The sequence below is a fragment of the Leptidea sinapis genome, chromosome 32 (assembly GCF_905404315.1).
Source record: "Leptidea sinapis chromosome 32, ilLepSina1.1, whole genome shotgun sequence".
In the NCBI taxonomy this organism is placed as follows: domain Eukaryota; kingdom Metazoa; phylum Arthropoda; class Insecta; order Lepidoptera; family Pieridae; genus Leptidea; species Leptidea sinapis.
In genome coordinates, this window is record NC_066296.1 from 11,048,408 (window position 1) to 11,066,950 (window position 18,543).

Genomic DNA, 18,543 nt, shown 5'->3' on the forward strand with positions numbered 1-18,543 from the left:
GAATGGCCATTACAAACACACATACATTCTTTTTCGTCATCATTACATCATTAAGGGACGAGCAGGACGTTCAGCTGATGGTAATTGATACGCCTTGCACATTACAATGCTGTGCAGCTCAGCTTTTTTGAAAAACCCAAGAATTCTGAGCGGCACTACAATTGCGCTCGTCACCTTGAGACATAAGATGTTAAGTCTCATTTGCCCAGTAATTTCACTAGTTTCAGTTCCGCAGACTCTCGCTACATGACCACCAGCGCCAAAATGGTGAATACCAAACAGGCACAAAAGCACTTTGACAGCCGCCAGTCCAGTGGTATATAGTAGAGGTCAGTGCTCGTATGACACTACGTGTAACATTATCGTACACAAAATGTCAAGCGAACATGTCACACGACGTAGCCGAAATACATTCCGAACCGTTTGATAATGTGTATCTGATTTATTTTGTTAGTGTTGGATAATACAACGAGTTATCGAGGAATACCATACATTGGCGATTCTGACAACTGGCGCTATAATTATACTCGTACACACGCTATGGAATCTTTTCTTAACCTCTACGTTCAATAGACTAGCTGAAAATATTTTATCTGCAAAGACATTATTACTACGGTTTTGAAGACTTTCTTCACTTTCTTCCACATACAACGAAGCTTCCGAATGGTGTTTCCGGGACGATATGACACTGGTACCTTGAAAATTAGCATAGGTTCAATTTTATGATCCCCGCCTCATCTGGTGTTAAGAGAATGTGAGCGGAGGTGATCATTTAATATCAGGTGTGGCGTAATTCTCAGAATTGTTTCTTGAAATTGTTCTTAGAATTTTCTTCTTTAATTTATTACCTGTGGTGCTTTCGAGAGCGCCACGTTTCAAGCCATCAAATTGTTTAAATTATGAAATGGGCCAGAAACGTACTAGAATCGTATTAAAAATAAATGGTTTTATGAAAGTTAGAGGATTTATTGCGTCGATTCGTCATCTCTCCAGGGTTCACTCTTGTCAAATCTCGCAATAAGCCACGCTTTCGTCTACTTTTTTTTTATGTTTAATAGTCATTAACTCTTTTACTTTAACATACATTTTATATCCATCTGTGCATTTTTCATTTCGACTCGTCCCATAATGTTTCATGTTTAAGTAGCGGGGCATATAATTAAACGCTGTTCGTTTGTTAAAAAATAAGTAAATAATATTCTATCAGAAATATAAAATTTTTATTCAATTTAATATAAGAGTTGGCTATAACAAGAAGAAAAAATAGTATTATAGCTTGTAGTGGAGCGACAAAATGACATGGCTGCGATCCAATCTGATAAGATATAAATACATACCTCAATACTTATAAACATCAATGATTTGGAAATAAACATCCATATTCATCGTAATAATGTTTGCACTTACTAGGATCCGAACCCGGTACGTCTAGCTCAGAAGGCATGGCGCTATTTATAACCTAGGTCCTAAATAATCATTGAGAGCAAAATTTAAAGAAATTAACATCTTGACTGTTGCTTCTCAATATTATATTCTTGATAATGTTATGTATGTACATAAGTGAACTTGCTAGATTCTATCATAACCATAATGTTAACACAAGGAACAGACATAAACTTATAATGCCTACTACTCGGCTAAGTCGAGTTAGTAAGTCTTTTGTGGGGCGATGTATATGCTTTAACCACAAGATCCAAGAAAATGTTCAAAACTATATTATGTATTACAATATTCAAAAGAATTGTTAAGAAATGGTAAAGGTTACTATAACATTAATGACGTTCTCAATTTATGATACCACAGGCTCGAAATGTTGCGACGGCCGTCAGGCTATTAAATAAGAAGTTTAATTGTACGATTTTACTTTTAACAAAAAAGCCCTGAGTTTATTGCGCCCGTTCTTCTCAGGTCTGAGGCATTTTTTTTTTGGAATTCGTGGTAGTTTTTGACTTTCAATAAGTGATGTCACTTTGATGATCCTATTTTGAATAAAAATATTTGAATTTGAATAACCACAAGGCTATAGGGGTCGTCTGCCAATAGGCAAGTAACGATATATTCATTCAATATAAGGCCACACTCTGTTTCTTCCGTAATGAATTTTCTCCACGAATAAAATAAGTACTGCCAGTATGTAAGCTGCTAGTAGTATGACCATTGGTGTGATGACACAGCCCATACTCATAGTGCCGCTTATGACGTCACAGTCGATGGACAGCTCCACCTCTGGATGTGACAATAGCTTTTTAATGAGACCGGCTTCCTTTGCCAGCAGTGTTCTGTAAATAATAAGTTGACTAATTAAAGATGCTGCCAGACTGGAGTTATCATAGAAGATTATGCAACAAGTAAATAGGGACTATTGACTTTATTTATTTATTTATTTATAGGACAACTAGTAGTTATTACATTCTAATACGCTTAAAATATATCAAATATTAACAAATAATGAGTTGAATGTACAACAAACTAAGGTGTCACAACATGCACAGTCTTTGCTTCCGTGGCAACAAGAAAACAATTATATAAAATAAAAATCATAAAATCAAGATACGAATTTGAAAAGAAGAAAAAAAAAAGAAGAAGAAGAATATAGATCATATTTTGGCGCCTAACAATCTCGTAATATTTTTTTAAAAGCAGGTAAAGAATCTTTAAAAATATCTACTTCACCACAGATGGAGCTATAAGTTCTTGATAGACGTGGTATCGGAGAAAATTGCTTAAGATTAGTTTTGGCAAATGGCTGATGGAACAGGCCAGCTCCGACCTGCGCACGCCTTGTTACTCGGTGGGGAACTCGTAAGCTGATGGAGTGCACGAGTGATGGTCTGTCGAGCTGTTTTCTAAATATTTTGTATAAAAATATTAGATCTAGCATTTGTCGTCTTACAGAAAGACTTTTCAAGTTAAAGTGTCTCAACTTATCGCAGTACGATCACTTTGACAAGAAGAATGACTAACGGCCGTTCCCAATATTCAGTCTATCTCTTACTCGAGATAAAAATTGTAACTATCGTTACTTTTCTGTCCCAATAAACTTATCGACGGAAACTCATCTTATCGGTACACGCTGTCGTGAATGGGACGACGTATAGCTTACCACCGATAGAAGTTTGTATGGAATATGTAATTCACTCGTCCCAACATAAGGCGATAAGTATGCCTTATCTGGTTTATTGGGACAGCTTTAGATTATTGACAGCTAATTACTGACAGTAGAAGGTAGTAATTTATCTCTATCTGTAGAGAGTATAACTATACTGTAAATAATGCACGGATAAGGTGAGTTACCGTCGATAAGTTTATTGAGACAGAAAAGTTAACGATAGTTACGATTTTTATCTCAAGTAAGAGATAGACTGAATATTGGGAACGGCCGTAAGGCGATAGGAATGACTTATCGGGTATATTGGGACAGTTTCAAATTATTGACATCAAATTACTGACAGTAGAAGGTAGTAATTTATCTCTATCTGTAGATAGTATATTGGGAACGGCTGTAAGTCACTTTTAAAGGCGACATGCTTAAGGTTACTTAGATTTGTAAGGGTGACGTATTTGTTTACTTAGTATGGTATATTTGCAGGGTTGTGGCAGAGTAGCGTTTTCCTTAACTAAATAGGATATGTGTAGGTAATATACTATAGCATACAGAATTCTATTCTAGGAAATGAAGGTTGACTGTTGAAATGCAGTTTCATTTTCATCATAAGATCAGATTTCTGGTGAGAGATAATAAAACATTAATCTTAATTCATATTCTTAATCACAATGGCCACCCACAAGATGGACGGATGATCTGGTCAAAATTGCCAGAATAGGTTGGATGAAGGCAGCGCAGGACCGATCGTCATGGCAATCTTTGGGGGAGGCCTTTGTCCAGCAGTGGACGTCTTCCGGCTTTAGACATCATCATAATCATAATGATGAATCATAATGTATCTTTTCTATCAACCTTTATTTAAGAGGAAAAATAATGAACAGTACTAACCCTATTTTAAACTCTTCCTTAAGGGGGAAATCTTTCGACGTGAACAAGTACTTCTTGACATTCGAAAAAAGGTCCACCTCCAGAAGATCGCAAATTTCATTGTTCTCAAACGCTTAAAAATAAAATTAATAAATAAGAAACTTTTATTGATCCTTTGTTCTTCAGTCACAATCATTTTATAACTATGCTTCCAGAAATTATGAAATATATCTAAACAATATACATCTTTGAGATGTGATCCAAAAAGACTCGTTCTTCATGATGTTCCAAAAATTACTAAATATAATAAAAGTTGTGTATGTAATTGTGTTAGTGTTTATAATAAGTTACCGAGTAGCATAAAAAATTTAAATTCTAGATTATTTAAGAATAAGCTGTATAGTTGGCTAAATGGTTATAATTTTTATAGTGTTAAGGAATTTATTTAAATGAAATTCTGATATTCATTGTGTTTAAATATTTGCATGCTAGGAATAGTGCTGGCAAAACATGTAAGCTCTTATTATTTATTTAAATTTAAACACCATTGTATTCTATGTTTTTTGCAAATAAATATATTATTATTATACTTTTATGGAAAGATTAAGACAAACAGGCTACTAAGCAATGAACTTTTTACTGTTTTTTTTTTTTTATAAATTTAGGTGTATTTGTCAATGAATGTGCAAGAAATATGTTTTACATTAATAATATACACCTTAGTACTTATAAATACTTTTTTAAGCATGAAAACGTGTTAAAACAAATCTGAATTTGAACATGATTTTACTTTTACTAAACAGATGGTTATACACAATATGCTATACATGAATAAGCTAATATATTAAGGAACCGCGTGTAACCCTAAACCTATTTATTGTAAATTCAATCATCGAGTTAAATAAATGAAGTTAATTTTACTAAATATAAGTAACATTCAATATGTATTTTACATGTATTTCAATACAAAAGAAATATTTGAAGCATATTTTTGTATTGCATTTGTAATTTTTTTTACATCCCGATTATAAAAAAAGGTGTCGGATTGATGCTTTTGAGATGTACTGCTCTCCCACTAAAAAGCCCTAAGTCGCCTCTTATGACACCCTTGGACCTATTCTTTTTACGCCTCGGGGAAGCACAGGGTAAAGGAGGAATATGATTCAAATTCCTTGGACAGCATTCCACACCAACCAATCCATCCTTAACACTCTAGGTGTAAAAACCAGACACTCATCCATCTGCCTCAGTCGAATCTTTGTGTTCTTTGGACATATTGCCAGAAAAGATGGCCACAACCTGGAACAACTGATGACAAAGCCAGACACAGATGGCGAACTATTGTCAAAAAGTATAATCCTCAGAGAAATCACGACCCTCAGCAATGAGGAATACGACGTGAGGAGAAGGATAAAAAAAGTCAAGATAGCATTTTCATAATTTGATTTTTTTTATGGAATAGGAGGACAAACGAGCGTACGGGTCACCTGGTGTTAAGTGATCACCGCCGCCCACACTCTCTTGCAACACCAGAGGAATCACAAGAGCGTTGCCGGCCTTTAAGGAAGGTGTACGCACTTTTCTTGAAGGTACCCATGTCGTATCGTCCCAGAAACACCGCACAAGGAAGCTCATTCCACAGCTTCGTAGTACGAGGAAGAAAACCGCACTGTGGAGGACCGCCACACATCCAGATGGTGGGGATGATATCGTAACTTGTGGCGTGTCGTGCGAAGGTGAAATTCGGCGGCAGGAATCAGGTTGAACAGCTCTTCAGAACACTCCCCGTGATAAATGCGGTGGAAGACACACAGTGAAGCGACGTCTCTACGCAACGCCAAGTGATCAGCCGTTCACAGAGCGCTAGGTCCCCGACAATTCGAGCTGCTCTGCGTTGCAAGCGGTCAAATAGATCGAGCTGATACTGGGGTGCGCTAGACCAGAGATGACAGCAATACTCCATGTGAGGCCGGACCTGCGCTTTGTAGAGCGCTAGAATGTGGGCCGGCTTGAAGTATTGCCGTGCTCTATTAATGACGCTCAGTTTCTTTGAAGCCAATTTGGCTTTGCCCTCCAGATGGCCACGGAATTGGCAATCGCTCGAGATTTTGAGATCCAGTATTCCGATACTAGGCGGGGCTTTAAGGGAAGTGTACTCGAAGAGCAGTGATACGGCAAATGGGGTTTTTTTAGTGGTAAACGCGCAAACTTGAGTCTTCTGGGGGTTAAATTGGACAAGGTTCAACTTACCCCATTCCGCGACCTTCTCGAGATAGGACTCGATAGAAGACACAAGTTTCTCCCGGCACTGGTCGAAGTTTTCCCGAGAGAGACCTGCATGGCCCGTGTATACGGCATCACCAGTGCTGTCGTCTGCATAGCAATGTATGTTGCCGGTGTCCAACATATCATTGATATGCAGAACAAACGGCGTGGGAGATAGCACACAGCCTTGGGGTACTCCAGCGTTCGCGGGCTTGGGATTCGAGCAATAACCGTCGACAACGACCTGTATGCTGCGCCCAGTGGAGAAGCTGGAGGTCCACTTGCATAAGCTCTCGGGAAGACCAAATGATGGAAGTTTTGCGAGGCGCGCCTTGTGCCATACACGATCAAAGGCCTTCGCTTTATCCAGGCTAACTGCCAGGTCTTCCGCCTTGCTTTCAATAGCCGCAGCCCATCTATTTGTTAGGTATACCAGAAGATCGCCAGTCGACCGACCATGGCGAAAGCCGTACTGCCGGTCGTTGATCAACTGATGACCCTCAAGGTATATCAAGAGCTGGCGGTTAATTAAGCTCTCCATGAATTTGGAGAGTAGGGAGGTAATAGCAATAGGCCTGTAGTTTGCCGGATACGAACTGTCTCCTTTTTTTGGGATTGGATGGACAAGGGCTGACTTCCATGAATCAGGGACTACGCCTTTTGAATAAGAGTGCCGGGATAAACGCGTTAGCACCGGCGTCAACTCAGGGGCACACATTCTAAGCACGATTGGAGAAATGCCATCTGGCCCGCTCGACTTCCTGACGTCCGAAGAAAATAGAGCTCGCCTAACAGTTTTCTGTCGGAACTGTACTTCAGGCATGGAGCTCTGACACCGCGGGATGGTCGGTGGTGTTTTTCCGTTGTCGTCACGATTCGAGTTGGAGGCAAAAAGAGTGCACAGGAGATCGGCTTTCTCTTTTGCCGAATGGGCCAGGGTGTCATTCCTGATGTGCATACGGCATGGACGGCTGGTTGAAGTTACCAAGAGCAGCTTTCGGAAACGACCAGAACTTGCGTGTTCCGGTCGGGTAACTGGAAAGCTGCTCGCCAATTTTGACGACGTGCTTCGATTTCGCACGGGCGATTTGCCGCTTAAAAAATCTGGAGGCACGGTTATATTTCCTCTTCAGAACTTTGCAGTTCGGATCCTTTGAGTCCAGCGCCGCAACCCAAGTTCGATACGCCTGTTTTTTGCAGTCAGATGCTGCTTTAACTGACGCATCGAACCAGGGCTGTGATCTGCCACCGATCGGTACTACAGAGCTTGATGTAAAAATATCCATGCCCTGCAGTATCACATCGGCTACTGCAACGGCGCAGGCATTAGGATCATCCGAAGTAAAACAAACCCTGCCGCAAGTGGAGGATGCAAAAAAGGAACGCATCCTATCCCAACTGGTCGCTGGTGGTGTGTGACGTTGGCGTCGGATAGGCACTACACTCCTGACCAGGCAATGGTCGGACGTTCCGAGAGGGGCGTCGACAGAGACCTGGTAACCATCGGGATGTGTAGTCAGCAGAAGATCTAATAAGGACGGCATGTGGCTATCCACATCCGGAAGCCGCGTTAACGACCAATGGGGATAGACCATACACCAATGCAAAATTATGCACAGATGGCCCTGCGTAATCTGAAGTACGTGATCCAAGCCATTCGGCATTGTGCCCGTTGAAATCACCCAAGACTACGATTTCAGCGGAGGGGATCTGAGCAAGCACGTCATCAAATGCCGCTTGAACGCAGCCCATGAGGTGATCCGTTTCTGCGTTACCACTATGAGACCTGTAGACACACGCATAGATGCGGACGCGGTCCTCTAAATCTACGCGGAGCCAGAGAGTAGACAGGTCCCTACCCTCAAAATTGCCGAAACGGCGACAGCAGATATCCTCCCTAACGTACACACATACCCCGGCATGAGGCATGAAATTATGCTCAATTTTGTACCCGGGGTACGTTAAATATGACGTATCGCTAGGTCGAGATATCTGCGTCTAAGGAAACACAAGGCCGGCTGCGCCGTCTCAAGGTGGTGGTGGACGGCTTTTAAATTGGAGTGAATTCCCCTGATATTACAGAAGTCCACATTAAGCGTGGAGCGGGGTGCCCTAGTGTTGCTGCCCTGTTTGTCCTTAGATATGCGCGGTACTGTGCCCTCCCCAGAATGCTCGGGGAAGGATTCTCCGACTCTGGTAGAGCCGGTACCCTCCTGGGATTATATCTTTTTAAGGACCGCTCTCATATTTTTGTTGGGGGGTGATGTGGAGGGGGAGGGGGGGGGGAAGTATGGCCTCCGGTCCTCGACACTAACCTATGCGAAACATAGCGGCACTAGGTCGCTACTTCACGCCGGTATTCTGTGCGAGTGTGGTAAGTAACCCGGACGAGTCTGGCCCGATTGTGCTGACGTCATAAGACGGCAGCGTGACTCTCCCACTTTCAAAAAGCCCGTAGTCGCCTCTTACGATACCCTTGGACCTGGGACTACCCTATTCTTTTTTGTATTTGTACATATTAGGATGTCATGAAATGAAATAGTCTAAAATAGGGTGATAGGATTATTGAGTAGGTAACATTGACGGACAATAAAAACTAGACACTATCATGCTCATAAATTGTTTGAAGCAAAACTCTGCCTACGCCTCTATTAGGCGTGGCAGGGTTTTACTTTACAACAGACTTTGAACATTACTGTCACGAAATAAGTTGCTAATTTGAATGAATGTTCTAATGTTACTCGTATCTATAAAAGCTAATGACATTTTTTGCCGACTTTTAAAAGGTGATTGGAAGTTTAGTTACTTATAGTACATCAATGGTCGGTATTTAGATTAAGGATTGGTCTCTACTGCGCTCCAACTTGATACCGCACTACCTAAGAACAATAGCAACTTTATTGCAAATCAAGTCAAATTTTGTAACATACGCATCGTGTTATTTTACATCGAAATTAATAAAATACAAAATAATTACTGACGATATGTGATCCCAGTGTCTTTCTTATTAAAGTGGCATTACAGTTTCAATTATTAGCAAAGTTTAACAGAACATGTGAACACGTCAACGTCACACATTGTTCGAGACCTTAGAGACTACGCCCGCGGTATCTAGTTGTAGCGCAGCGGAGACCAATACTTAATCTAAGGGTACGTACTTATATATTATGATATTTAAATATGAAAACTCACTGTTCTTAATAACAGGATACAAAGAAACATAGTCCGATAGTATGACAGTTCTTGATACCCTCATAGCTCTCACGGCGTCTGTTATACTCATAACTTGCACCGAACTTAATTTGCTTTCAACATTGTTAAGGCTTTTGTTTAAAGCAGCTCGTATCTTCTGCAACTAAGTGAATACGATTAGATTTGCATTAGCTATGTAAATGTAAGAAATATGAATACAATATCGGTGTCAGATGTCTGAATGTTATAAAACTACAAAATGTTATAGTAAAATAGCTTAGATTATGTGGACGTAATTACAGAAAAAACGTTCCAAACCACAATCATGTCGAAATTGAGTTAAGAACATAAAACTAGTCACGTGATTCATATTAACGGACTGACAAAAAATGGCAGCCCTACTGTCACTCTTTAAATGACATTATGACTTAGTAGCCCAACCCACATATTTGGAATAAACTAATATTTATGAAACTTTAAACACGAATTCCTTAAAATGTTATGTTTGTGACTTGGAACTCCAATTATACGTGTAGATAGGACCACTTCTGCTAGATACCAGTGGGAGGCTCCTTTGCACAGGATACCGGTGAGATTATGGGTACTACAACGGCGCCTATTTCTGCCATGAAGTAGTGTAAGCATTACTGTGTTTCGGTCTGAAGGGCGCCGTAGCTAGTGAAATTACTGGGCAAATGAGACTTGACATCTTATGCCTCAAGGTGACGAGCGCAGTTGTAGTGCTGCTCAGAATTTGAGTGGCACTACTGCATTGTAATGGGCAGGGCTTATCAATTACTATAAGCTGTCCTGCCGGTCTCGTCACTTATTTTCATAAAAAAGAAAACCGATGAAAACAGACCAAATTTATTACTCTAGTGTGCGTGACAAGCTACGTCTTACACTCGCGATTTGTATATTACTTTGTGTTCGTTTGCGTGCTTTGTTCAAAATAGAGGTTAACAGTCCACCTCAATTTTTTTCGACGTTTTCACAGCTGTCACAGTTAAATCTAAAGTAAAATAGTTGATTTTGTTGAAAGTATTATTTTTGCGGGAAACAGATGACTAATATGAGGCAGATTATCCATAGATATATACTTCACATCATTAAACCAGCACTATTTAAGTGCAAGTATATCAACACATATAGTTGCTTTCAGCTCTGGTCCGGTGCATCCCAGACACGACCCAAAGCTGATCCAACTGTCAAAGATTCGTACTCTGTAAATTTAAATTCAAATATTTTTATTCAAAATAGGATGTGACATCATTTATTGAAAGTGAAACACTATCACTCATTCAAAAACGAATGCCTCAGACCTAAGAAGAACGGGCGCAACAAACTCAGCGGGTTTTTTTTTTCATAAAAAAATATGGTTTCAAAGTAATACCGTACAATTAAAATTATAACCAATATATTTAATAGCCTGAAGGCGGTCGCTCCATTAAGTCATTAATGTTATAGTAACATTTATCACACAAACGTTTCTTAACAATTCTTTTGAATAACGTAATACTTTTGTTTTGAACATTTTCTGGGATCTTGTTGTAAAAGCAGATACATCGCCTTACATGTCTGTTTCTGGTGTTAACATTATGATTGTGACAGTTTCTAAACATCTGGATTCCTAGACAGTTAATTCATTGTGCGTCCTACCTCAACTATCATTGAAGAGGATTCCTAAGACCAGCAGTACACTGCAATCTCTGTAACTATTCCGGTAATATTCTAAGTCGTTCAAATGAAAAACAGCAATCAAAAATATTTTTTTTAATTTTTGCATTGCTATGTGAGGCATTTGAAATATTGTGAATTATAAACTTCAAATTTTACAATTTTATTATCCTACTGCTCATAAGTTTGTTACTTACCTCTTTTTCCGTTTTATAATTCATATTTTGAATGACCACAAATTCATAGTCCTTATTTGCTAGTTCTATCAAATCTAAATCTTTGTCCTTATCATTGACCAGATGCGAGAGCAGGTTCGACGTATAGAAGCAGTGAATTATGTACGAGCATATAATGAAAACGAGGTACGCAATACGGCGAGAATATAAATTTGCTTGAAGTGGCAATACTGAAAATCATAAACAGTGCTTAAGTCAGGATAAAAAATATAAATTTTCATCATTGACGAACAATAAACAACAAGATACAATCACGTTCATAAATTGTCTGAAGCAAAGCTATGCCTATTCCTTTTCATTCGAGTGTGTTAGCACCGCGCTTTGAATACAACGCCACGCAATGACAAGTTATTCAGTGAAAAACTTTCCAATTAACAGCATATCCAAACTTAAAAAGGATGGAATGTATTTCAGGATATATATATGCTAGTAAAAATCATTTTGCTAAATCATTACATTTCAATTACTAAAACAAAATGTTCTTGCCTGATGTTCGCGTCAGTATAGCGCGTGAAGTAGTGTTACTACTTCTAATGACCGTATACAATAGACTTTGAACATTACTCCCAAGATATAAGGTTGTTAATTTGAATAAATATTTTAATTTTATCTGTATAAGTACATTAGTATACGTATAAATATAAAATAGTATATAACGCCGCTCGGACAATTTTATGATGACCTTTTAAAAGGCGATTGCGAGTCTAATTGTTTATAGTATGTCATGGTTTTATGTATAAAATTATTATTAAAATGAAACAGCGTTCCAGTCCCAAGGTGATAAGCGTAAAAATGCCCTTAATCCATCGATTCAGGTCGTTTTGTTTTGATCTTTGTGGCTAATAACTTTGATCATGAAACCCACATATTGCAGCACAAAGGTGGTTTATCGTCATGGCAAATTTATTCTTGTAGTCTTGTTTTTCTTTGTAAATACAAAGTCTTTGTATCTTTATTTTTAAATCTATTTTATTAATGTTGTAAATTTATAATGTTTTTACATCTGTTGTAATAATTCTTCTATTTTGTATGACATGAAACGCTATTATCAACTTCATCATTAAGTTATTTCCATAAAACAACTTTAAGATCTTCATATTCCACCCCTTAAGTACCTCTAATTTGAATAATGTCTCTCTTAAATCAGAAAATAGTACAGTATACTAGAAATATGAGAGGTAAAGTTTGAAAATGCCATTTTGTACTGATAAATTCATACATGTTGAAATATTTCTTTAGTTAGTATAATTACTAACTATTTATACCTGCGATAGAACTCTGTAAATCTGGGCTCAACAAAATGGCTTCTTATCATGAAAAAAATGTAGTTGGTTACTGAATTGGGCCAGGTGAGAACTTTCGAAGGGTTTCTAGATGTAGGTTATGTTGAGTTTTAAAAATGGTTTCTTAAAGAGGATGTCATTACGTGAGTACGATGAGTAGGTAATAAGAGGCGTAAGTAAAAATTGAAATTTAGTTTACTACGAAATGTGCATTGATTTGACATATTTTTTTGAAAACCAACAGTTGCTTAAAACAGTGGATTTCCGCTATCTCCGTATTTTACAAGATTACGAGCATAGCCGTCATCTGTCAATCTGTCAATGACTGCACGTTTCATACAATCAAGTGAATCGCTTTTTTATTTTTGTATTTTCGACAGTTTCGCTAGGCTGCGGTTTCTAGAAATGTGTGAAGTCTTGCATTAATATGTAAAAATAACAAATTGGATGTAAATGGGCCAGTACTATAGGTATGCTAAAATAAAATTATGTCACGCAAACTAAAGTTTAATACGTTATATATAATATTTTATAACCTGGCCTTTTTATCGATAGTGTTAGACACGAGACTCTATAAAGACGTATAAATTATCTAAGAAAAACCCATTGAAAGTCAAACAATTCAATGTTGTACATTTTTAAATCTAGAACGTTGTAGTTGTAGTGTGAAAAAAGTTCCACTATTAAATTTTGTATCAAGGAGGTTTTATCATCAAAAGTAGGTAGTCAGCTGACCAAAAGTGCAATTTCATAATTGTAAAATAAGTGCAATAAAAGTCAGAACTAGGTGAGGGAATTGTGAGGCATACGGCACTCTCGGTTTTGGCGTATCTGAAAAACTGCCAATTTCGGAAGGTTAAGCCCCATTTTAAAGTATACTTACTATGTTGACAGAAGGCAGAAAATGCAACTAACAACTCGTAATTGAAGCTACAATCTCCACCAGCAAAACGTTTCTCCCAATAGCTTATTAAATAAAACACTACAGAACTGACGAGGAGCGTAATTAACAAGCACAACCAAACACGCGGTGTAAAAGGAAGACTGTAGAAGGTTCTGAGTACAGAATCACTCTCATGACGAAGAAGAAAACCGAATCTGTCGACAAAAAAAAATAATAAATTTTTATTTTATTAATAGCATCACAAGCATTGAAACGTGGGAGCGGTATTTAAAATCTTTCTCGCTTGCACTGATCCGCCATTTTGAATTATTCATTTCGTTTTACACTCAGACAATTTTTACGTATAGATTGGCTGTGACAGCTGTGGATACGTCAAAAATATTGGCAAACCATTAACTTCTATTTTCATCAACATACAGACTAAAACATAGTGACATACGAATCGCGATTGTGTGTGAGTTGTCCAGAGTGTTGTATAAATTATCTAAATACTTATACTAGGCACAGTAGAATATTTCTACTGTGTACTAGGTTTTAAAAATTATACATTGCGAATTAAAAATCTTAATATTAAAATCCGTTTTGGACGTTTGAACTTGACCAATTACTAAGATTTAATGGAATATTTTTTACAGTTACAACACAAGTTACAAGGAACAGTGATTATAGTTTATTTTATTTTATGAATAAACATACAAATATAATTTGTCGTCATATAATGTATCCACATTTTTTTATGACAATAAGGGACGGGACGAGTAGGACGTTTAGCTGATGGTAATGGATGTGCCATGCCCATTACAATGCAGTGCCGCTCAGGATTCTTGAAATACCCAAAAATTCTGCGCAGTTCTACTACTGCGCTCGTCTCATTGAGACGTAAGATGTTAAGTCTCAATTGCTCAGTTATTGCACTAGGTACGGCGCCCTTCCGACCGAAATAGGCAGAAATAGGCGCCGTTGTAGTACCCATAATCTAGCCAGCATCCTGTGCAAAGGAGCCTCCCACTGTTACATATATTATTCTTGATATCTAATTATTTAATTTGAAGTAATTCATTAGCTACTGTTATTTTAAGGCTGTACTAACCTCCATGTGAATATAGGATGTATTGGAAATCCATATTTGAGGTTCTCTTCTTGTAGGGTCAGTGGTCTTATATAAATGTCAGCCGAGTCGTTAGCTCGAGGGTAAGTGAACATCCTCCAGTCAGTGACAGACTTCTGATCAGATACGATGAAAGATATACTAAAACATAATAATTAAAATTTTAGGAATATTTAAGGCAAAAAATGCTTCTAATTCTAAAATAATCGTAGTAACGAAACTATGGAAACTTGCAAATGAATTAGTATGAAGAATTAAAACAGAAACAGGAAATTGCATACACTACAAAACATTTATAAGCATAATCAACGCGAAATAAAATTATTCCAAGTTTAAAACTTTTTGTGTGTATCGTAAATTTGTCAATACCGAATTTCATAACAGGGAGAAGTAATTTTAAGCTTGGAGTAACTTTACACTGTGTTTATTAATAGTTGTATAATCTCGGAGAAACGCATTTCCCCAAATAGCAGATAACTAGACTAGTTTTTCGCGCCCAAAAAAGCTTGTTATAATAAATACGATCTCTCAGTGATGACATTTTTGTGAAACATTTTATGATGCACTGAAACTAATTCTATAATTTTTGACTTCACGAACATTGAACGTTCATATTCAATGACGTTTTTATGTATATATAGAACCTCGTTGGTCATAACGTCAATGATAGACATTACTTATACACATACTATTTGATGTTGGAATCTCTTAAGGAAGAAAAGGTGAAAGTGTCCAGCTTTTGCTGTAAATAACAGTTCAAAAATCTTCCACAATGGCGCTGGTGTAGGCAGAGAGTATGGTGAATGTAGAAATTGTAAATGAATTATCCTGGGTTAAAAAAAATTAAAAATATTGTCGACTAAAGCAGTTCATTATTGAAAATTTCAACAACTTACGTAATTGTATAAAATAATGTAGTAACTCTAACCTTAATGAATTATTATAGATAAACGTGCACCTTGAGTGATTAGAACTATTTTATATTTCGCGCTTCTTTTAAGTTTTACCCTGCTCCCTGATGCTACTGTAGCGCCACCCTTATTTAATGCATTTTGACGGACAATTTTTCATATATAAAGATTCTCCTTCCCTCTGCCCTCCATAATCTAATTCTAATAATAATAAGATATAAATTTTATATCCTTCCTTTTGGATTATGTTAGCAATGTTTCACAGCCTTTATCTACGAGGTACCGATACTGATGGGTTGCCGGCATAGTTATAATATTACCGTAATTTGCATAACTTTAGAATCCATGTTTTACAGCAAAATGTACTCCTCATAAAATTATGACCCAATTATTATAAGGACTTTCTTTATACTGGGTCAACATCATTATATTTAAAAGTGTTTTTTATCATCCTATTTAAATAAAATTCTTTGGTTTCAACATTATACTGCCCGAAGCTACTGTGAAGTTGGGAACATAATTAATTTAGATTGCATAATTGCTTCTACTGGTAAATGACGTCAACCAGCCAGTTGGACGAGATTTATTTTTATGGAAAAAGAGGACAAACTAGCGTACGTGTCACCTGGTTTAAAGTGATTCTCTTGCAACACCAGAAAATTATTTATTTATTTATTCGGAAACTCAACAATCGCAAACCAATACATAAATTACATACAAAAAATAAAAAAATATATATCTTAGTGTACAGCTAACTTACAGGGTTACATATTATTCATTAGATGTTGCCTTCCTTACCATATTATACAACTTGGATTACAATAGTTAAATATGTTAGTAAAATTGTAATTTATCAATACATGTATTATAATATCTTAAAATTTTAAAAACTCCAATACAAAAAAAAATTAACAAAACAACAACCGACTTCAACAACAAAAACACTATTCCGAAACATTAGATATAATATGCACTAAAAAGAATAAAAATAATTGCATTTTTTATACAATCTAATTAATTAATCTAAAGCACTCGCACGGAACGTGAGAGATCGTGGTTCGAGTTCCGTATCGTTCATAAAAATTTTCAAATTTTTGTATTAATCCCAGAATTGAAGGTTATCACTTTAAAAACATTAAAAAATTGTTAATAATGAAACTTACTTGAACTTATAAATATCCTGCAATAGCTGCAGCACTTGACAACCGATAGCAGTCTGCCTCCATATTGTTTCATGTTTGAAGTCATTTTTGAGGTCGTCTATGGCTTCACACTTAAATGCTGAAGTGACGTTAAAAATTCTGTCCATTATTATTAGACAGCATCAATATTTCGGAGCAATCTGTTTATATCCCAAAATATTATTTATATTTTTAACGAAGTTTTGAATTTTTGCTTACTTCATTTCTCCTTTTTTTCTCCGGGAAACAAAGAAAAAGATAAAAAGAGCGCAAAAAAAGAATACTGGGAGTGTTTCTTGCACCGCTTCTTCTCTGTCAGAGCGCCATTTGTTTCCCAAGTGGAAGTATCTAGTATATTAGAAATGACATCAAAAAAAAAAATCTATAGGAATCAATTTTGAGAAAATAAATACCTTTTTAAACCACGGTGGCGCAACCAGTCGACGCTACCAACAAAATATATACAGCTGTACAGGGAGTTACTGAGCTGATGTCCGTTTGGCGCGACCAGCTCGGATGCGTCATGACTCTGGTGTGTGTGTGGTGTCTAGTTTGGTAGCTTACGGACACCACGGTGGCGCGACTGGTTGCGTCACCGTGTCCCGTGGTGTCCCGGTAAAATATTTCAAATCAAATCAAATCATCTTTATTTGCAAGATAAGGTAATAATATGTTGTTGGCTTATAATTAACAAGTGCTCTTATCCTAACCCACAAGGCATGCAAGCTTATAGAGAAATACATAGTTCACGTTTTAATCTATACTAATATTATAAAGCTGCAGTGTTTGTTTGTTTGTTTGAACGCGCTAATCTCTGGTACTACTGGTCTGATTTGAATGATTCTTTCAGTGTTGGGTAGTCCATTTATCGAGGAAGGCTATAGGCTATGTTTTTTTTTCAAAATTAGGGATCCGTAATAAAATTGCTATTTTGTAACACAAGGTGTAAAATCGAAAACCTATTTTTGCGTGCGCTGCAAAAACTATTGACAATAGAACAAAATGATGTACAGGCTATAATAAAGGCAATATTTTATTACTTATAAAACTATCGCGTGAATTATACTTTATATGGCAAAACAACGTTTGCCGGGTCAGCTAGTTTCTGTAATATTGCCCAAAGGAATAAAATAAGTGTGATGTTGTGCCTACAAAAATAAAAGCCTATAAAAAAATCTTAGGCTGTATTTCTTTTAGGAGTAACCATACTCTATTTGCTTGGTACTAGGAGACTTCTAAGGTTGTCTATTTGTACAACGTTCTTATGGCATGAATAATAGATTTAAAGAACCATTATTTGTTCTATGCACATTATCTCAGCGGATACTCCATAGGGAATGCCGTTTGTGCCTCTGTCTCCCCAAGAGAAGGTCGCCTTCGCTGAAGGCTTAGAGGGCACCTGCCCAAAGCCAACCCAAGGTGGTGTTTAGTGGGTAGGCACCTAGGTTTCTGCGTGAGTCCAACATAACCAACGCAGACTTAGGCTGCGTTGGTATAAATCAGCATTCACCACCTCCTCCCGTCGTTACCCCGGAGGGTAGCCCTTTCCCTTTGTTTGAGCGCAAAAAAAAAAGTTCTATGCACGTAGTATCGGCGTATTGTACGATGTTATCTTCCTTACAAAGGATTCAAGCATTCTCTATTTGCTGGCATGGATACGGCATATAGACACGGGATGTATTTCATTCCATTCATTATGAGGTAAGGATTCTCAGGAACAGATATTTTTAAAGAAATAGAATTGTATTATATAAGTATGGGGATAATTTTGTAATAATTCTATGTGATCGTGTCTAAAAGGCGAACTTCCAAC

The 18,543-nt window shown here is 37.2% G+C and overlaps 1 protein-coding gene across 1 annotated transcript; it reads right to left on the reverse strand.

The window, feature by feature from the left end:
- Window positions 1-1,421: 1,421 nt before the first annotated feature.
- Window positions 1,422-16,954, reverse strand: LOC126974329 (uncharacterized). The gene is made up of 6 exons (XM_050821787.1): window positions 16,950-16,954; window positions 13,510-13,724; window positions 11,305-11,513; window positions 9,431-9,593; window positions 3,995-4,106; window positions 1,422-2,279 (listed from the first exon to the last, which is right to left on the reverse strand). The coding sequence occupies exons 1-6, from the start codon at window positions 16,952-16,954 to the stop codon at window positions 2,060-2,062; spliced, it is 924 nt and encodes a 307-aa protein (XP_050677744.1). The 3' UTR covers window positions 1,422-2,059.
- Between the last annotated feature and the right edge of the window lie 1,589 nt (window positions 16,955-18,543).